At 33.4% G+C, this 23023-nt stretch overlaps 1 protein-coding gene across 3 annotated transcripts; it reads left to right on the top strand.

Moving 5' to 3' along the window:
* The first annotated feature begins 387 nt into the window (after window positions 1-387).
* Window positions 388-4683, top strand: LOC137826073 (uncharacterized). Of its 3 annotated transcripts, none has more exons than XM_068631918.1 (4): window positions 394-648; window positions 729-797; window positions 1249-1434; window positions 4413-4683. In XM_068631918.1, the coding sequence occupies exons 1-3, from the start codon at window positions 481-483 to the stop codon at window positions 1426-1428; spliced, it is 417 nt and encodes a 138-aa protein (XP_068488019.1). In that variant the 5' UTR covers window positions 394-480; the 3' UTR covers window positions 1429-1434; window positions 4413-4683. The 3 variants fall into 3 exon arrangements, with proteins under 3 accessions (XP_068488017.1, XP_068488019.1, XP_068488018.1); XM_068631917.1 differs by having other exon boundaries at window positions 4406-4683; XM_068631916.1 differs by lacking the exon at window positions 4413-4683 and having other exon boundaries at window positions 388-648; window positions 1249-1595.
* Window positions 4684-23023: the final 18340 nt, after the last annotated feature.

Genomic DNA, 23023 nt, shown 5'->3' with positions numbered 1-23023 from the left:
TCTTCTTAAATATATTTTCTAAATTATAAAATATTGATTAAAAAAATAAAAAAAGTAACTTTAAGTGTAGTATAGAATAAAATTTGTCAAAAAATGATAAAAACAAGTGACTTTATTGTATGATAATTTATTCTAAATTTATATTTTCTAGTTATTTATTGTTAATAAAATAGATTTTTATTACCCTATCTCTCCATCTTTTTTCTTCTCAAATATTTTTTTAAATTATAAAATATTGATTAAAAAAAATACTTAAGTGTAGTATAGAACAACATTTTTCAAAATTTGTTAAAATTAAGTGAGTTTAGAGTATGATAATTTTTTAAAATTTATATTTTTTCTATTTTTTTATTGGTAATAAAATATACTTTTATTATCCTATTTCTCCCTGCTTTGTCTTCTAAACTAGATGGGGAAAGGAAAGGGAAAGAATCCCTAACTGCAAGGTTTGTTAGGAAAAAATTAGAATAGAGAAATAAAATGTCGATGAGAGGAATCGGAGGGCCACTTCTATGCATCGGAGATCTCCTGAATGACGTCGGAGAAGAACACCAAGGACACTCTCTCCGTCACGAAGCTTCTCCCAGTCCCTCCTCTTTACATCCCAACAATAACGATCCACCTCCTCACCTCACCAAACTCTTCCAGGTTCGTTCTTTTCGCTTTACATCCATTGAATCTTCAAATTGTAACTCGCGTTAAAACGGCATTCCTTTGGGTCGTTTCAGGAACACTACGATCACTTGAATTCGGCTCTCTCCGGCACCGACCACTCATGGACTTCTCTCACTTTGAAGGTATTGTGCCATTCATCTCAATCCCTTAACCACGACACTGTAGAATAATTCAAACTTAGGAGAACAAACTAAATTCAAAAAACAAGACAAGGTAGGAAAATTTCATTTTAGACTTCCTATTATTATTATTATTATTATTATTATTATTACAAGAGTTTAATTTCTATGCATCAGTATAAAAAGAAATTGAACTTCAACAAAATAAATTGTATAACTTTTAAGATAGCTATGTCAGAAGTCAATAAACTTATCATAGGTGACAATTTGTGATAAGAGAGTAATGTATAATCCTTTTTACACTGTAAATGTATAAATGATTTATCTCTCATTGTTATGATTATTATTGGCTAATGAGGAAGGGAGAAGGGGATTTCGTAGTTGGTCCTTATTTTGTTATTATTAATCTGTTTTCATATTTAACTTATTATATATTATTTTACCCTTCATTTAGTTATGCACTTCTCTAGAAACTGCTAATCAGCTGGTTCAGTCTACCAACTCAAATGTTGCATCCTTGTCTGAGAAGGTTGAGGAGCTACAGAAAATTGTTAAGAGAGGGGATTCTGCAATAGCAGCAGCAAAGACACTTTATTATGTTACCCCTGACAATCACAGTAGTGTTTCAAAGTGAAACAAGGTTAGTAAAATTGTACATCTCATATGATTGGACAGGGTATTGTTATTTTGTTTACTTTTGGTCTAATAGAAGGATTGTTTAAAAGTTGTCAAAGTCTTATGGCTACAAATTTTCAGCCGTTACTTATTTGCAGTGCTATTGTTCATTTCGTCTTCTTCTTTTATCTGTGTCATTTATTTTAAGAGCGACAGCCGGAACATAGTGTTTCATTTCTCAACATGAATTTAGTTTCTCATCCATCATTAGAGTGGTTTGAGCTAGCACTCTGATTCTAGAACATCAAAACTGAATCAAAACAGAAGTACGACACAATCAGTATTTTTTTTTTAAATTGTAGTTGATCAACATGGGACATACTATCTATTGAGTGATGCTTTCCTACAAAGTATTATTAAGTCACTTTTCCTGTACTAAGTGCTTTGTAGCTAAAGAAAACCCAGGGAATACTGAAAAAAAAATAGACAGGTATATACAATTGTTTTTTAAATTTAATGTTGTATCTTGTTGTTATATAATATTAGCATTTACTCATGAACCTAGAAGCTAACACTAGGATTAGGAGAACTGAGGAACATATATAATTTGATTATAATTAATTGATTCCTAAAGTGTGTATATTTGATGAATGTATTTTTTCGTATTTAAAAATAGCTGCATTGGTCATTGTAGAATTTGGTAGTTCAACCAATGTCCTTGCGGCTTTGTTCATTCACAGGGTCTGGTCCAGCTATACTTAATGATTTTTAGCTGGCTATTGAATTTGATTTATTAATAATTTGAGTTAGCTGAAGATGTTTGTTTTGCTTCTTGTTAATTTTTGTATCAATTTGATATCTAAGCTTAACATTTATCCCCTTGTGAGATAGTTGCTACTTTTTTGGAAAACATAATTTCAAAATGCTCTACTAATCTAAATCTAGAGTAAGAAACCAGACTATTATCCCATTGGGGATAAGTTTTCTTAAGAACCACAGTTACACAAATAAATACTATTCCTAAAATCCAATGACTAGTTAGACAGTAGATTTCCAATTATAAATCTGAATTATAGGTATATTATTAATTAATACAATGATAAACAATGTTTTTCCATTCGAAATGTCTACACAATGACAAAGAACCTAGCATTGCTTGTTTCTCCCTAATCTCATATTTTGATAAGGAAAATGTGATCCAACCAGGGGAGCGTTAAGACAAACTTCTGAGAAATATAAGATGGACACTCAACAATATTTGTCTAATATTCTCTGACATATAAAAAGAACTTGATGTAGACATTAGGGGAGAATGCTTTATGAGAACTTCATAGTGGACCGTATCATATGCCTGAAGAAACAGTTACATTGCAAATCAAGGATGTTACCATGGAATATGTCATAAACTTCCAAAGCGAACTTCCCGGAAGGTTTGCCCCATATGAGGAGTGATTAAGGAACTATTGTTATCAGTAGTAGTGTGCTATACTGGTGCAGAGTGGCCATGAGCTGCTACAAAGTTTTGAATAACGGCTATATCAGCTGATAAAAGAAAAAAAGAAGAAAGAATAACGGCTATATCAGTCGCAGTCGTAGCCAACATGGTGGCCTTGGCAGTGTTAGGCCAAGGCTTTTTTGCAAAACCCTTTTTTGTCTTCAAAACAGCATTATTTTTGAAGTTTTTCAGGTGAGAAGTTGAGATTTCCCTCCCCTTTTCAGAATTTAAAACTCCCTAATTGGATGTTGTTTCCCACGCTTTTTCTACTGTGCAACACTCACATTGTTTGATTCATTATTACCTATCTTCATTTGTATCTTCTAGAGACACTTTTCTTACTTTGAAACATCCGTTTCAAACTTTGAATCCTCAACCTTCTCTATTTTTTCCTCTCCTATTTTGATTCAATGCTTATTGCTTAAGATGAAGCCTTGTATTCAAAATTTGAAATAGAATAACCATAGCAGCAATCTTATCTGACTAAGGTTGTTGACTACATAAATCACACAATGCTATTGGGTTTGGTTAAAACTAATTTCTTAGGAATGTTTTACACCATGAGAATCCTTTTAATACTTTCTTCAGCTTCTTTCTTGGTCTCTCTACCCTTTTTCGCAAGGCTATTAATATTTATTTCTTTATTTTATAAAAATAAAATAAATCTTGTACTTCTCAAGAAAATGTAATATCTATCATTAAAATGTGTAATGTTAATATTGATTTATTTTAATTAAAAAATGAAGAAAACATAGAAATAAATAAAATATGTAATTAAATTGTAAAAAAGGTAAATGATATTTATAATTTTTCTAAATAATAAAAAATTTCTACGTCACAAATTAATAATAAAATAACAATAAATTTAATGTTCTGTATTGTGTAATTATATTTGCAACATATAAAAACATGGATAAATAAAATCTGTGTTTAATAAATATGACGGAAGAGATTAGAGTATTTATCGTTATATTTTGGGAAAAAGTTGTAAATGTAAAACATTTAAGAAAGGAGATAATTTGGTGTTAGATTAAAATTAATAATATACATAAAGATTTAAATAGAGTTAAATAAAGTAAACAAAAGAAGAACTAAAAAGATAAATTCAAATTTGAATTAAAAATCATCTGCATAAGTAAATCATTTATTGATTTTTTTGATGTTGATGAAATATTGGAAAACTACAACTTAATCATTGATGGGAAGTTGAGCTTTGAAGGCCAAATATGTTAGGACAATGATTTCTTGAATGTCCTTGTATTTGATAATAGGAGCATGGTTTTGGGCGAACTTGTTTCTTGATGTCTATTTCAGTCCCAATTCTTGATGATTTTGGACTACCTTTACAACTTTTTCTGTTTGATTGGGACTGACTTGTGACCTTCATGTGTTGGCCAATAACCTTCGTGTCTAAGCTTAAAAAGAATATTGTTGACTTTATTCACTTCATCCAAAAGATTGATGTACATGTCAAAATTACGGTGGACATGTTTGCATGTAGTAAACAGGTGAGAACATGGTAGGTGAAGATTCTGGAACTTCCCACAATTGCATCAACTTTTGATTGGTCTATTGCCAAATTTTCCACTTGTTTAAACCTCTCTTGGGTTGATCATTTACTCGACCAAGAATCCTGTGCTATTTCTGTCAAGTTCAAGCATTATGTGAGTGTTTAATTTTAAATAATCATCTTTGAATACCTTTGATGCAACTTCAAAATATCAACATTAATCATTGTGGTCACTTCCTCTCATTTGTAAGAAAAATTTGTTGTACCTATTTATATGCTCTGATTGTTAGAGTAGCTGGCCGAAAACAAGAGGGTGAATTCTTTTTGAAAAGATTTTCGCAAAACAAGAAGTCAAATTGAAAATTATGATAAAATCAATTGATTGATTATTTTGTTCAAATGATCAACAGACAAATTTTGTGACTGATTTTGTGTGATTGTTTTGTGAGGGATTTGGTGACCCATTTTGTGTAACTAAAATTGTAGTTAATATTTCAGTCGTTAAATATAACTTATGGTCACTAATTTTGACCACATTTTTCGATCATTGATTTTATCATTAATAGTAACCTCATTTTTCGGTCACTGGTATCAATCACTATTGAACACTTTCTAGTAATGGCACAAAGTTTCACATGTTCTCTATATAAAGAACTAAGAAAAGGGGAAAACAAAAAACGCCAAGACAATTAAGACAAAACATTGTTTAATGCATATGGTGGATGTTAAATGGTATAATTAAACTTAACACTATTAGACACTGTATGTATAATAGATCTTTTGTGCTCTCCATCAAATGATCATGATTTATAGTTAATACATTTATTAAATAATATTTACAAAATAAGTCAAAACAAACATGATATTATTAATAATTCAATCTCAAAATAATACATATTATTCTTTTCAATGCCAAAAAAAATAAAATTTATTTAAATATTAAAATAGAGTATCAAATAAATAAAAAGTGTCCTAGTAATTTAAAACGTGGCCTCATAGGGCCAAAAAGCTCACATAAGAAAAAAAAAATCCATAGAGCCAACTATCACCAAAATGGGCCAAGGCCAACCCATAGGGTAATTTTTAAAGTAAAAAAATACGTATAAAAAAATCTTTATACACATAAAAATATTTACTTAATCCAAATTCAAATTTGGTATGAGGAAAGACGGGTTAAACTTAGATCAAGTTAAGTTAGGCTAGCATCATCTCAAGTTGGTCGACACAAGTCGAAGTCAGGCCGAGTCCATGTCAAGCTGAGATGAATTAAAACTACGTTAGGCTGAGTTAGGGTTGAACGAAGTTGTGTCGAGTCAAGCCGATCAAGGGTTAGGACAACTTACGTTAGACTGAGTCTAGGTTAGGTCAAGTTCAATTTTGGGCAAGTTAGGTCAAATTTAGATGGTTCATTTTGGACCAACTTAGGTTTGACCCGTGTTGGCCAAGTCGAGTCGTGCCTAGGTTAAGTTGAGTCGAGCAAAGACCAATTCTATTCGAGTCGGTCCTAGGTCTAACTTAACAGGTTGCGTCAGGCCTAAGTCAAGTTGGTCGATTGAATTGGGCCCAGTTTAGGCTGGGTCCAGGTCATGCAAAGATTCATTGGGTCCAAGTTGTACTAAGTCGAATCATGCTCATGTTGGACTGAGTCGAGTTGGACCCATATCAGGTGGAGTTGAATTAGGCTGACATTAGGTCAAGTCTAATCAAGACAATACTAGGATAAGTCGAGCTAAAACACAAATCGACTAAGTTGAGCTAGATGCACCTCAAGTTGAGTCGAGTGTATCGAGTTGAGTAAGGCTTATGTTGGGCCAAGTCAAGTCGAATTGATGTTGGACCAAGTCAAGTCAAGTCCATATTGAGTTGAGTCAAGTCGGGTCCACCTCAGGTTGAGTCAAGTCGAGTACATGTTAGGCCAAGTTGAGTCAGGTTCGGGTCGAGCTGAGTTAAGTTGGACCCATGTTGGTCCAAGTTGTGTCGGCCCTACAACAAGTCAAGCATAGTGAAGCTCATGTCAAGCCGACTCCAGTTAGATCCACATCAGGTCAAGTTGGGTGGAGCCTACATTGGTCTGAGTTAAGTCGGGCTTGCCTTAGGTCGAGTTGAGTCGAGCTCACCTCAGGTCGAGTTGAGTCGGGCTCACCTCAGGCGCGTCATGTCCATCCCATCTCAAACTGAGTTGAGTTAGACCCACCTTGAACTGAGTTGAGTCGAACCACCTTAGATTGAATAAAGTTGAACCCACCTCAAATTGAATCAATTTGAACCCACCACGAATCGAGTCAAGTCAGACTTACCTCATATCAAATCGAACAATGATTTGGATATTAATTACAATGTTGTGTGTGACCTTACATTCTTATAAACAAACAATAATTTGAATATTAATTACCATATTGTGTTCACTTACATTTTTAGAAGACCACACATGTTTCCCTTTCCATCTTTTGCAAGTTGGGAACCAAATTGTATTTTATAAGAAGAACAAACAATAATTTGGATATTAATTACCATATTGTGTTCTTGACATTTTTAGAAGATCACACATGTTTCCCTCTCCATCTTTTGAAAATTGGGGATGGAAACATTGATTTACCGTCATTCTATCTTCAAGAGAATGAGGTTTTTAAAATATTCTTCTATTGAACAGGGTGCCGAGGAAATTAGTGGTGTTTTTAAAAATTAAACTTATGACTAATCCACCTTAATTAAATTATAAAAAACTGTATTATTTTTTAAAAATTTGGACAAAATTACTTGTAAGTTTTATTTTAAAAAGCTGAACGATTAAAAGAATAGTTCAATGCACTAGACAAATTGTTCTCAGAGATAAAAAAAACAAATTTGTATAATTATTCACTACCTGTTATTGAAGATGTTGATTATCTTAACTGAGTTTTCAATAATGTTGTTTCACTATTAAAATTAAATTTATGTTGTAAGAGTGTATTCTTAAAAATTGTCTTAAGATTAAGAATGCAGTTCCAATAGATTAGCAGTTACATGGCACCGTTCGGAAAAATGGTAGTGCAACCGAGGATTTATTTCCAGCCCTATTAAAAGTTTGATTTTTGCATTAGTTTATTGAATATAATTTGTCTGAAAAAATGATGACTATATATTGCTAAAAAATGAACTCATGTAAAGCTAAAAGAAATAGAATGATAATTTTTTTTGTATTGTTTTTTTAAAGAATAACGCAGTTGATATAATTAAGTCAGCTGTTTTTTAAGAAAATAGTTCGATCTGAAAATATAGAATGTGGATTTAAAACTAATTTAGTTTACACAAACTATTTTTATAATTCGGTTGGAATTTTATATATTTAAGTTGATTTCAATTCTTTTAAACACTCCTAAATTAATTGCCGTATATTAGGTTCTAAATGCTTTTCACATAGACTTTTTCTTTATTTTCTATTTTACAAACACGGATATATAGTTCATTCTAATCGTTCTATGATCTCTTGCAATTTTATGATAAATTAAACCATTAGTATAAAAACATTGATTTTTTTAACGTATGACGAACTAATAGTTGATGGAGTTTTTTTATTAACAAAACTATCAATTAACATGATGCATACAATTGTATCACACATTCATAATTTATTTAATATTCCAGTTGGGTCTATAAATGCTCTCAACACACTAGTAATTTATTGTATATCTATTATACAATATATGTGACTAACCAAATAGTTAAATTTTGTACTTTGTGGCATGATTAGCCAACAAAACCCAAAGAAATTAAGAATTCACATATAGAAAATGTAAACATCAAACATGTGGTTGTAAATGAATTAAAAAATTGGTTGGTTTGGTCAAATTTTGCGTCCTACCTTGTGACATATCTACTGCTAAGTGATTTTCTTGCAGTCACATCAGTTGAATAAAAATAAGGAACTGTTGTACCAAAACAAATTAAGTAATCTCTTGGTATGATAATTGAGGAAAGCATATGTTACTTTAAGAATATACCTTCCTTTTGCTTCATAGTTTACATTCTCTTCTGTCTATTTTCTTATTTTTGCTACTTCCTGCATCCAAATATAGTGCACGTGACAAATGGACCAGCATTGAAGGAAAATGAAAATATAAGAAATCAAAATAGAAAAAAATTTAGGGAAAATGTCATGGAAATGTTTATTTGAAGAAATTAAAATTATCATTGTCTGACAGAACAACTACAAGAGGATCCAGTTGAGTAACTCTAATATAATATTCTCATCCTTTTTTTTAATATAACTTCATAAGTGAGTTATTCCTAATGTTCATGTTAGTTTATTATAAAAATTAAAGTCAAGTGTTTGTTCAAGAAAAAGAGATTAAATATACTTTATTTAAAAGTATATTTAGAATATTTAATGTAAAGAGATCATAATTAAAAAAATATATTTCACAATTATTTTATAAAGATATAATTAACAAAATATATACGAGTAAGATATATCTAAGGAGATTATAATAAGTTTCATTATTTTGGATAAATAATTTACTAACTGTTACTTTTGACTTATAAACAAGTATACAAAGCCACATATTTATCTGAGTATATAAGGTCTCTTTAGAGAAAAGTTTAGACATCCTCTCAAAGCAATTTACTGCACTCTTCTTAGTTTAACATCTAGTACACAATGCTTTTTAGGATATACATGCCAAATTTCTCTAGACTATACAACAAAAAAAAGTTGTTTGATAAAAGTAGCACACTATGAAATATACTTTCTTTTCCTTATTTTTTTATGAAAGACACTCCAAGCAAGGGAATAACTTACAATATTTTCAAACTTTTTTCCAAATATCTAATGAGAAACTTTGCACTAAAGACCCTCCAAGGAAGGCTATTTGGTGGCAAGCATAGGAGAATACTCCAATTTTAGATGACTTCAAAGAACAAGAAGACAAATTAAATGCATAGTCAATTCTAATTCAATTCAAAATTGAAAATTATAAGAGGCAATAGTCTTTATATATAGATGTTTGAGCCCTCTTGCAGATCATGATCTAGAGAACGTGAGACTTGTTACATAAGAGAAGAATTTTGGCGCCTAAGCTCCATGTCCATATGTGTTTATTGTTAGGTTTGATGGCTAGAACAAGAGGGAGGGGGGGTGAATTGTTTTCAAAAGATTTTCACAAATACTTTGCTTAGAATGAAACTTTAACAAACAACTCAGAAAAACAATTCAGAAAAACCAATACAATAGACAAACAGAAACTGGTATCAGAAATTCAATCGATTAAAATTACGATTTAACCGGTTGTTTATGACAGCGGAAAATACAAACAGTTAATGAGAGAAGAGATAGACAGAATTACACACATAGTTTATACTGGTTCACTCAATCACAAAGCTACATCCAGTCCTCAGTCAAACCACTGAGTATTCACTATGCAACCAATCACAGATTACACATACACCACACACAAACACCTCAAGCCAGAATCACACTGACTTTACAGGATTTTACAACAGTTATACATAGAGTAATATGAACAATTATAAGAACTTGAACAGGATTAGAAAACACCTGGAATCACAGTACATCAGAACCCTATTGATCAGTTCTTTGAATCACAACAAAGCTCAAAGGCAATCTTGCTAAAACTTGGTAAAAACCTTTTCACAAACGGTTTGCAATCTCTCAAATCAATCACAATAAGAGTATCAAACTTTTCTGTTTTATCAATCATTTTATGTTTAAAGGAAGACTCATTTTATAAACCTTGAAAAGCTACCGTTGATGACAGTTTTGAACATTCAAATCAGTTAAAACAAGTTTTCAAAAATTATGAAAACATACATTTAATCGGTTAAAACCACGATTTAACCGGTTGAATGGTTTTGTCAGTTATACAACTGATTCAAAAAATAGTTTCAAAGCACCTTTGCCAGCTAAGTGACAAACAACCGATTATCTCGAAACTTTAATCGGTTGTTTTTTCATTTGCATGGAAAAACACTTTAATCTTTAAAACTTATTGAAATAAGCTTTGTCTGAGAATCAATATTGATCTTACAAAGATTCTAAACCCCATACCAAAACCTAAACTTAAAACATCACACAGCTTCAGGCTTCATGAGGATTTGACACATCAAAGCTTCCCATCTTCAACAATGTTTATAAGCGCTCTAAGTGTTTGGTTGGGTGTATGGTCATGTGAGGCTATGGATGACCGTGTGTTGACCTCCTTTATTAGGGTTTTGACTTCTCTAATAAGGAGGGTTGAATGTTCACTTGCAAATTAGGATTTTGACCTCCAAGTCAAATCGTAATTGAGACGCAAATGCAACTCACTTATACTTTTAATTTTTACACAAGAAAAATTAGTATTCCTATACAAAATTTTCTACTTCTGTACATTTTTTTACAAGGCTAAGAAAAAGGAAAACGAGTCTTATTAATTCTCACTCTATAAAAGAATAGTCTTTTGAGGTACCTCTTCCTCTTCTAATCTCCTAGCCATGGCCCTGGTCAAGGCCCAATGTGTGATCTTCCATATGGTCTTCCATCAATTTTAGAGAATTACTTCACATGCAATTGAAGATTTACAATTTGATCCCTCTCTTTCTAACTTAGTGTCTTGCATGCATTCTTGTAATGGAGTTAACTTTGCTAATCAAGAGTTAACTCCACTAAACATGATTAACACATATTAATCCCTTGAAATTAGGGAGTGCACATGGACAGTTCTTTGAAATTAAGGAGATGAAATGATTACTGGGAAAAGCAATGATGACTTAGAGAGGTGATGTGAGTTGATTTTAGGATTGCACATTTTTAGAGGTTTCTCTTTTGATTAGCTTTTTGGGATTAACAATTTAAGGTGAGAACCTAAAGAAAATCCCCACTGGATACGAACTTAACCAAGTGGTTAAGTAAGTGTGAAAGTTCACTTCTAGAGGGCAAAGAGAAAACACAATTATAAGGTGAAGAAGATGCAATGGTGCAAAATTAAGAACATACAAGATGGAAATGAACGAATGGAAATAAGGAAAATAAACAAATGGAGTGAAAGAGAGACGCACAAAATAAAAGGGAAAAGATGAAGAGAAAGAAAGCTTATGAATATGGAAGATGGTGTACACCACTTGGAGGGTGGGAGACTCCATGATAAGTGGTGCAAAGCCGCCACTTGAAGTGCACTGCACTCAAGATAAGACCCAGATAAAAGGAGTACTCAGACTCACTAATCACTCCTGCAAAGTTTCCTTTCTATTTCAAAATTCAATATGTCAATGCATGAGGCAAGACATCCTATTTATAGGGAGGGATGACATAGAGAGCAAGATGAGGGGAAGGTAGAAAAGTCCATGAAGAGGGGCGACTCTAGGGTTGACCAAGGTCAATGTATACTGCTAGACCTAGTTTCTAGAAGCCAGTGTTTCCCCTCCTCAACCTAGGTGCCTTGTATTGAAAAAGTGGGTTTGGCACAAGCCCATTTTGCTAAGTACACTCCCATTTATGCTATGTGAACCTGGTCTAGCCTATTATTCTATTTGGACCCCAAAAGTGAACCCAACTTATTACATAACTTCTCTTGTGAAAAGAGAAGAAGAAAGAACTTATGATATTCTGGTTTATATCTAGTTCTTCTTTTATTGATGCTCTCTCGAGGTTTGGTGGGGCCTGATTTTGTATATGAGACGACTGACCTTTTTATGAAGTTCTTGATGTATCCTTAGTAATTTGCTGGTTGTCGTGGTTTGTATCATGCCCCCTAGGTTGGTAAGAATTCGTCCTCGAATTTAGAACTCTTGCAAATAACATAGTTAGTTTGTTCACTCGATTTGTATATGTGAGTTGCGAAGAAAACTTATGTTCATTGACTTTTAGGAGTTTGGGTGGAATGGTTCTAGTTACATGTAATGTATGTAGAGAATATGTAGGATCAAAGAGAATTTGGTGTTAAAAGCTTCTTATAAGGTGTAAACCTTTAGAAGGATTTTGAAAAATATTCCCAACTTTCTCTAACAAATGTTGCATGTAATTTGAGCTATGAATAGATAAACAAGAGAAGGAAGGAAAGTACCGAAGCGAGCCGATAATTTTTATTTTTTGACATATCAACATTACCGATTTCACCATGCTTGTAAGGCTTTTCACCACGTTTGTAAGACTTTTCAAAAACTTTCTTTATCTTCCCCAAATATGAAGGTTGACACTTTAATCTTCATTACTTTGAGTGTCAGCTCAATCTGCCATGTTGTTCTTCTTTTGTAATGCACTGATAACTAGATATGGAAACTTCTATTCTAAATAAATCTATGCTTCCTTAAATCTTATGAAACATTTCAAAATGTTTCTATAATTGTTTGATGTGAATGATAAGGCTTGAATCACTTATGCTTTTTCCAGTTTTGTTCATAATCTTTTATGTGTTAGACACTCGATAACGAAATGTTGTGTTTGATGAGATCTTTATGTCTTTGACATGTATTTGATTTTCAAATACTTTCTCCATATATATAAACTCTCTCCATTGAGCTTTGATTATTTATGGACTTGGATATTTCCATTTTGCGTTGTTCATCTTCTCTTTTGTATTAGACACTTGAATAGGAAAGTTCCAATGTCTGTCTTTAATGCGATCTCTTCTCTTAAATGATCTTCAAAGTATTTCACTTGTTGTATTCCTTTGTTTGAATCATCATTAAGTTTTTTACTCTTGATTAGAGCAAATATCGCTCATTAGCTTTATCGTTTTTCTATCAGAAGCTAAGAAGGGAAACTTTTGCTTTCAACTATGTAAGCGTCTTTAAATCCCTTTGACAAATTTTGGGATTAAAATAAGCATCAATAAACATTATAATTTAAAATTTAATTCATGGGTATCACTGAAACAATATCTTAAAATATCTTCAAATAATCAAGACTTGTATTCCCAGTATTTTATGTTTAAATCATTTTCAAAAAATTACCAAGTTAATATTAATTCAGAACGTTGAAGAATAATTACATTTAACCTGAATATTATTCCACTAATTATATTTTGAGAAACTCTTTGATATGGAAAATATTCATACTCTGTTTTATGAAGACTTTGTTGGGTCTATTAGTGTCTAAGTTCAAGAGGGGAGGGGTGAATTGAGCTTATAAAATTTTCGCAGGAACACACAATTTTCAGTATACCAGAGGCAAAAAGAACAGATTGTTTTTACATGAAACAGATTGATTCTTCAGAGCAGTCTAGCACAATTTGAATTTGTTCAATGTAAAATTGTGATTAACAGAGAATTACAACTGAGTTAGATCAGCTGATTATTATGAGGATGAAGGATACAGTTATGCTTAGAATTCAAACAAATTTACTCAACACAAGGTTCTAAGGAGAATGGTTCTTTCTCAGATTTTAATGAATGAACTGTTTTGTTCACAAATCACTTAAACCATCATATACAACTGCCTTGTTTGTGATTAGAAAGCTTTAACAAATCAGGAAGAACAGTTCTTACTTAAACCCAGAATTAACAGATTCAATTTCAAAAGAACAGATTTAGTTCTTAACAGAATTAAGCAAAACCAGAAATGAGTGCAGGGATGAGAAGAAAAAGCACACAAGTTTTTATACTGGCTCACTCATACAGAGCTACGTCCAGTCTCACCTTACCCCAAGGTGGAATCCACTAAAAACAGTACCAATTACTTACAAACACACTATTTCTTGAACACTACAAGAACAACACAATCAATGCTGAAAAACCCTATTTCAGCACACCTTGCACTCCAAGAAACCCTATCAAGGAGTGACTAACACTTACACCTTTACAAACCAGAATAAAGGAAAAATTACACCTGAAAAGAAGATGCAAGAACTCAAAACCAGTAGTTCAATTTGCTGCAGAACTGCACCAGCACCTTCAACAAGATCAAAGGTTTCCTAGAACAAGCACACTTAAAAATCTCTTTGGAAAACCTTTCAAAAAATCTTTCAATCCTTCTTCTCACATGGAAATTGTTTGATCTCTGTCAAAAACGTAATTGCTCAGCTCTTTTTCATGTGAGAGAGACTTTTCTTTATATAGAGAACAATTTCTAACCTCTTTTCAAAAAACAGTTGAAAAGCAGTTATGAAAACAACAGATTCATTTTTGAACTTAACAGATTTATTTTGTGAAAACCGCCAACTCAGCTAACTGAAATAACTGTCTGAGTTGTACCTTTGGTGCCCTAACTAACTTGTGAAAAGCCTTTCAACTGACCAAAGAGCAAACCGATTCTTTCACAGTGAAACAGATTAAATGATAGCAAATAGGCCAGCTCAGCTTTAACTGAAAAAACGAACTAAGCTTTGCCTGTGGTGCCATAACAGAATTTTAGAAAAGCCTTTTAATAGAGAAGAAATAAACTGATTCTTTCTCCATAAAACAGATTTATTTGTGTACTGATTTTAAACTTTTAAAAACACTTTAAAAAGCTTTTCAAAAACCATTTAACCACATCATGTGCTTGATCTAGACTTGGTTAGGCATCTAGGATAGGTCACATAGCAAAAGGCAACCATACACAATTACAAGCCTAATTACAAACGAATCTAAAAGCCTATTACAATCTTCAAAGCACTCAAGCTATTTTCTTCATCAAACACACATCAAGCCTTGGTAGGGAAGAAGCTTCCTCCAGCTTCAACAGACTTTACAATAAAACACTATTTATTCAAATTTTTTTTTTAAAAAAAAATGAATCCAATAATCTTTTTGAAAAATGTAATTCAAGAATTTCAAATAAAATTTATAATTTCATAGGCAATGTCATAAATCATTAAGATAATAAAAAGGTTAATATGAACATTTCCTTGATACAATGTTTCGTATGACGCGTTGACGATGCTTGTATTGTCTAATTTATGTAATCTCCAACATGGATATGATGCATGTAAATCATGTGTGTCTGCCTTATTTTGCCCAAGGGGTTCGTCTGATATGATTTTTTAATGAGTTCATCAACACTTGGATTGGCTGATGTGATCTTATACGCGCTTCGTCTGAAACGTTATTTGTTTAATCAAAACTTCATCTGATATGTTCTTTGTTTCACCAAAGATTCATCTGATGTGTACTTTTTCATTTAATGTTCTTAATTGCGCAACGTTCTTTATTTTCGAAGTTCTTTCTGAACATCTTAGCTAGGTAGAAAATGAACATTATGTTGGGTCTATTAGAGTCTAAGTTCAAGAGGGGAGGGGTGAATTGAGCTTATAAAAATTTTCGCAAGAACACACAATTTTTCAATATTCCAGAGGCAAAAAAAACAGATTGTTTTTGCATGAAACAGATTGATTCTTCAGAGCAGTCTTGGCACAATTTCAATTTGTTCAATGTAAAATTATGATCAAAAGAGAATTATGACAGAATCAGATCAGTTTAATATTGTAAGGATGAAGGATACAGATATGCTTAGAAATCAAACAAAATTACTCAACACAAGGTTTCAAGAAGAATGATCCTTTCTCAGGTTTTAATGAATGGACAGTTTTTTCACAATTCACTTAAACCATTATATGCAGCAACCTTGTTTATGATCAGAGAACTTTAACAAATCAGGAAGAACAGTTCTTATTTAAACCCAGAATTAACAGATTCAATTTCAAAAGAACATATTTAGTTCTTGACAGAATTAAGCAAAACCAGAAATGAGTGCAGGGATGAGAAGACAAGGTACACAAGTTTTTATACTAGTTCACTCATACAGAGCTACATCCAGTCTCACCTTACCCCAAGGTGGAATTCACTAAAAACAGTACCAATCACTTACAAACACAGCAGTTCTTGAACACTACAAGAACAAAACACACAATGCTGAAAAACCCTATTTCAGCACACCTTGCACTCCAAGAAACCCTATCAAGGAGTGACTAACACTTACACCTTTACACAACAGAATAAAGGAAACATTACACCTGAAAAGAAGATGCAAGAACTCAAAACCAGTAGTTCACTTTGCTGCAGAACTGCACCAGCACCTTCACCAAGATCAAAGGTTTCCTATAACAAGCACATTTGAAAATCTCTTTGGAAAACCTTTCAAAAATCTTTCAATCCTTCTTCTCACATGGAAAATGTTTGATCTCTGTCAAAAACGTAATTGCTCAGCACACTCTCATGTGAGATAGACTTTTCTTTATATAGAAGACAGTTTCTAACTTCTTTTCAAAAAACAGTTGAAAAACAGTTATGAAAACAACAGATTCATTTTTGAACTTAACAGATTTGTTTTGTGAAAACCGCCAACTCAGCTAACTGAAATAACTGTCTGAGTTGTACCTTTGGTGCCCTAACTAACTTGTGAAAAACCTTTCAACTCACCAAAGAATAAACCTGTTCTTTCTCAGTAAAACAGATTAAAATATAGCAAACAGGTCAGCTCAGCTTTAACTGAAATAACTAACTAAGCTTTACCTGTGGTGCCCTAACAGAATTTAGAAAAGCTTTTTAACAGAGAAGAAATAAACAGATTCTTTCTCCATAAAACAGATTTATTTGTGTACTGTTTTAAAACTGTTAAAAACATTTTAAAAAGCTTTTCAAAAACCATTTAACCACATCATGTGCTTGATCTAGACTTGGTTAGGCATCTAGGATATGTTATACAGCAAAAGGCAATCATACACAGTTACATGCCTAATTACAAATTAATCTAAAAACCTATTACAATCTTCAAAGCACTCAAGCCATTTTCTCATCAAACACACATCAAGCCTTGGTAGGGAAGAAGCTTCCTCCAGCTTCAACAATCTCCCCCTGTTTGATGGAGACAAATTCCCTTTGCTTTGCACAGCTTTGAAGAAAGATCATGACCAAACCTGTACAGAACTATATACAAAAAAAAAAACACAGGTGTCAAGGCAGAACAAACAGATTTAGAATTGATATACCTGCAGATTTAACATCTGAATCATATCAGCAACCTCTGTGAATATCAACTGCAGAACCTGGACCAGGCTATTCTTCTCCCCCTTTGGATTCATCAAACAGAATGGGAGCACAAAATACCAAAGAACAATAATAGCCATACATAACAGTTCAAATAAAACCATCATAGAGATTCATTACAGACCACAAAACGACTAAAAACCAGTGCAGAATAAAAAACAATACAGATTAATCCCAAATTGTTCAACAACATATAAAGATAAAGACTTAGAAGTAGGATCACTTGTTGTTGTAATAGAGCTCAGCTAGCTGCACTTGAACTCCTTCAAGTTGGTCATCCAAGTGTTGAAACCTGGCGTAAGTCATCTCATAGTGTGCCTTCTGCTCATCTGTGAGTATGTCCAGCCTGCTTAGCACCTGTCTTTCAAACATAGACAGAGGTTCACCTCTGTACTCAGGTGCCTCATATGCCACCATTGCATTCTGACTCGGGGCAGCAACATCTTCATGTTCAGCAGAATGTACTGGTGATTGATCCATGTGTTGCACACCATCAGCATTTGCTTCTTCTTCATTTCCTTGAGGAGCAGCTTCTTGCGCAGCCCTCTGTCCAGCATTTCTTCTAAAAACCCAGCCATCTTCATCCTTATAGAATCCCATTTTCATGAGTGTGGAGTTATCTATTTCACTTGCAGCTTTAATAGAGTCATTCCTTTCATTGGTAGTGTCCACTTTAAAATGATCAATTAGTTTTGACACAAATATTGCATAGGGAAGACGATAATCAGGTAGTCTTGCAGATTTCAGCATATGTTCAACCATAGTACTCACCCAATTTACCTTAAGCTGGTTCATGATGCAATACAGCAGTATCAAATCTTCCTCATGAAGTACAACATGATTACTTCCTCTAGGGGTAAGCTGCCAAGCAATTATATGAGCTAAGAGTCTAGGAATTAGAGTTAGGCTACCTGCGTGATACCTAGCTACTGGTTCAGTGGGATTCCTCACACAGCTTCTATAAAATTGCAATTTGTTGAATCCTTGAATTCCAGCAGTGTTTCCTTTGCTCACTTTCAGTCCTGAATATTTGATTCCACCCACACTGCTCCAGACTTCCCTAGTGATCTTCAGCTTTACTTCTTTCACATGGGAAACCAGGTTTTTACCATCTTGTTCAAGGTTGCAGTAAAACACCTTCACAAGATCTGGATAAACATTTCCATTCATCTCCAGAAATCCTTTCAGCTTTTGATGCTTGAGCAAATCTTTGGCTTCTATCAGATTCTCCTCTCTCAGCCATGAGAACTCAAGCAGCTTGGGTACATTGATTTGCTTCCTGCCAGTCTTATGTATGAACCTTGTCATTGCCTCTGAATCTCCAGCAAACCAGTTTTCCAGGATGCCTTGGCTGTTTTGAGATTGCTCCTTGGATTTCTTCTTTCTATGTGAGGAGGATGCCATGCTTAATCTGTTTTTCCCTGCATCAATATATTAACATACAATTCTAGAAGAAAAACATTACAGATTATTATTCAAAAGCAGAAACAAAACCTGTGGTGAAGCAATGTGCACCTGGACAACTTATAGTGCAAGTGAGATGGTGTGAGAGACGAGCTAAATTGTGCTAGGTTTATATAGGATTATTAAACCAAAATTGAAAAACACAAATTTTAATTCAGGGCAATGTAATCAGATTTTGGAAATAATGAATTTTGAAGAAAAATCAAATCCCACAGATATGTTACAGATTTTATTCCAATGGTGCAGCAGGTTCAGGTGTGGATTCACGTAAGAATATCTTGGAACCTGATTTTGGTACATCAAATCTGTTGCATCTACACAAAATCCAATTAGTTAGGATACCCACACATTAATTTGCATGGATCTGCTGGTCAATAACCGTAAAAGCAGTCAACAATAAAGTGAGAGAGAGAAAAAATAAATCTTTCTCTTTCCTAGTCACAGCTGTGATTTCTGAAACAGGGAACGAAACATGTTAAAACATAAAACAACAGATTGAAATTTTCACTGCAGAGGACAATTTAAGCTAATAATACCCAATTCATTTAGAAGAAAATGAAACCTGTCTTTAGCAAGTGGTTTAGTGAATAGATCAGCTAGTTGAAATTCAGTACCAATGAATTGTATATCACATGTTCCATTAGCTATATGTTCTCTTAGAAAGTGATGTCTAATTTCAATGTGCTTAGTCCTTGAGTGCATGACAGAATTCTTAGACAGATTTATGGCACTAGTATTATCACAATTTATAGGTATGTTATTTAACAGAATACCAAAATCACTTAGCTGCTGCCTTAGCCATAAGGTTTGAGCACAACAACTTCCAGCAGCTATGTATTCTGCCTCTGCTGTGGAGAGAGCAACACAAGCTTGCTTCTTGCAATGCCAAGAGATTAGACTTGATCCAAGCATGTGACAAGTCCCACTTGTGCTCTTCCTATCAACTTTGCAGCCTGCAAAATCAGAATCTGAAAAACCAATCAAATTTAAAGATACCTTGTTAGGATACCACAATCCAACATCCTTAGATCCTTGCAAATATTTCAGAATTCTCTTTGCTGCATTGTAGTGTGATTCCTTTGGATCAGATTGATATCTAGAACATAGACATACAGCAAACATAATGTCAGGCCTGCTGGCAGTTAGATATAATAAGGAACCAATTAAACCCCTATACTTCGTTTGATCCACTGATTTTCCTGCAGAATCTTGATCCAACTGACAACTTGTTGAAATAGGAGTGTTGATTGCTTTGCATTGATTCATATCAAACTTCTTGAGCAGTTCCTTGCAGTATTTTTCTTGACTTATGAAAATTCCATCCTTGAGTTGCTTAACTTGTAATCCAAGGAAGAAATTCATTTCTCCTAACATTGACATCTCAAACTCATTTTTCATGGTTTTCACAAAGTCTTCACACATCTCTTCATTTGTGGATCCAAAGATAATATCATCTACATAGACTTGCACAAGTATGATATCTTCACTTTTCTTCTTTAGAAAGAGAGTTTTATCTGAATTGCCACGGCTATAACCTTGAGAAAGCAGAAATTCACTTAGCCTTTCATACCATTGCCTAGGTGCTTGCTTCAATCCATATAAGGCCTTCTTAAGCATGTACACATGTTCTGGATTTTTGTGATCTTCAAATCCTGGAGGCTGAGATACAAACACCTCTTCATTTATGTAGCCATTTAGAAATGCACTCTTGACATCCATTTGAAACAGCTTGAAACCTTGTATGCTGGAAAATGCTAGAAGAAGTCTGACAGCTTCAAGACGTGCTACTGGTGCATAGGTTTCACCAAAATCAATACCTTCTTCTTGGTTATACCCTTTAGCAACCAGTCTTGCTTTATTTCTAGTGATAGCTCCATGTTCATCCATCTTGTTCCTGTACACCCACTTGGTTCCTATGATATTCATCTCATGCTTTCTTGGAACCAAAGTCCACACTTCATTGTATTCAAACTGGTTCAGCTCTTCCTGCATTACTGTTATCCAATTGTTGTCTTGTAGTGCTTCTTCCAGGCTTTTAGGCTCAATCTGTGACACAAAAGCTACTGTTCTGCAGAAATTGTTGAGTGAATTCCTTGTTGAGACTCCTTTCTCAATTTTACCAATTACATTGTCAAGAGTGAGATCCCTTGGAGTCTTCCATTCTTTAGGCAGTCCTGCATTCACAGTAGATTCTTTGATAGAATCTGAATTAGTTGTATCAAGCTCACTAGATTGATTCTGTTTCACAATGGTTCTTAAATCATCCATACCAGGTTCGTCCAGAACAGATTTGGGCACAGAAAAATCTGTTTCGTCAAACACAACATGTATAGATTCTTCAACAGCAAGCAATCTTTTGTTATACACTCTATAAGCATGACCATTTATAGCATAACCAATATGTATTCCTTCATCTGATTTAGGATCAAACTTTCCCAGATTATCTTTACCATTATTTAAAACAAAGCATTTGCAGCCAAACACCCTAAGATGACTAATGCTAGGCTTCCTACCCTTATACAATTCATAGGGAGTTTTCTTAAGAATTGGTCTAATCAATGTTCTGTTAAGCACATAAGAAGCAGTGTATACAGCATCAGCCCAAAAATATTTAGGTAAACCAGATTCATTTAGCATAGTCCTAGCTAACTCTTCTAGTGATCTATTCTTTCTTTCAACAACACCATTTTGTTGGGGTGTCCTAGGAGCAGAATAACTATGTATGATCCCATGTTTTTCACAATATTTATCAAACTTTGCATTTTGAAATTCTCCCCCATGATCACTACGAATCTATTTTATCCTATTTTCATTTTCATTATGCAGAACCTTAGCAAGTTTCTTAAAGGCTTTATATGCATCATTTTTAGAAGCAAGAAACAAAGTCCATGTATATCTTGAAAAGTCATCAACAATCACCAAAGCATAGTAATTTCCAGCTAAGCTAGCAGTCCTAGATGGTCCAAACAAGTCCATATGCAAAACATCCAAAGCTTTATTTGAAGAAACCATATCTTTTGATTTAAAAGAAGTTCTAATCTGTTTTCCCTTTACACAGGCATCACACAATCTGTTATTTTGAAACTTTATGTTTGGTAAACCAGAAACAAGTTCCTTAGATTTTAGCTTATTCAAGTGATTTGTGTGAATGTGAGCTAGTCTCCTATGCCACAGCCATGACTCATCATTTTTAGATAGCAAACACTCATTTTCAGAACAACTCTTTATAATGTCTAGGAGATAAATGTTGTTTACCCTTTTTCCAGTGAACAGCACCTTACCAGAATTTTCATTTGAAATTGTACAAGTATTGGCTTCGAAATTGACCTTGTATCCCTTGTCACACAGCTGGCTAATGCTTAGAAGACTATGTTTTAGCCCTTCAACATATAGGACATTCTCAATAGTAGTTGAGTCTTTAGTACCAACATCTCCTCTTCCAAGAATTTTTCCTCTATTGTTATCTCCATATGTGACATGCCCTTCAGCTTTGAGTTTCAAATTTATGAACTGAGTCACATCAACAGTCATGTGTTTTGAGCAGCCACTGTCAAGATACCACTGGTTTCTCCTGCTGTTTTTCTGCAACAAAACAGATTTAGCACTTATGGTACCCCTTTAGTCTAGGGTCCAGCATGATTAATACCTTTCCTTAGGAAGCCATTTGGCCAATCCTTTAGGAACAAGGTACCTCCTAGCTTTACAATTTTTAGATACATGACCAGACTTCATACAATAAAAACATGTTGCAATATGCATTGTTTTTGAATAACTAAAAGAGGAAAAACCTGTTTTGGAAGGAACAAAGAAACTGGACAGCTTTTTCACATTACCTTTCATTCCAGGATTATATCCTAAACCATTTTATTGAAAACATCATTCTGTGAACCTAATAAGGTTTCAAGATTTTCTCTTCCTTTAGTGAAATTTGAAAGTGTTTTTAACAAATACTCAACCTGTTTTTCCAGCTTTTTACAATTATCACAAGTTTTAATTGATGCATGCAAACATGTCAATTCAAGACTGATCAATTCAGTTTTAGCTTTGTGCAGTTCTTCTTCTAGAGCTTTGACCTTAGGTTCAAGTACCCTATTTACTCTATTCAATCTGTTGCACATTATAGCCAACCTGTTTGCTTTATCATGTGTTTCCTTAAAGGCTATTAGCAGCTGATCATAGTTTTCAGAATCAGTGGAGAAATTACTTACT

Source organism: Phaseolus vulgaris, chromosome 8, assembly GCF_000499845.2.
Source record: "Phaseolus vulgaris cultivar G19833 chromosome 8, P. vulgaris v2.0, whole genome shotgun sequence".
NCBI classification, from domain to species: domain Eukaryota; kingdom Viridiplantae; phylum Streptophyta; class Magnoliopsida; order Fabales; family Fabaceae; genus Phaseolus; species Phaseolus vulgaris.
Note: the sequence above shows the minus strand (reverse complement) of the source record. Positions and strands in the feature narration are given on the sequence as shown.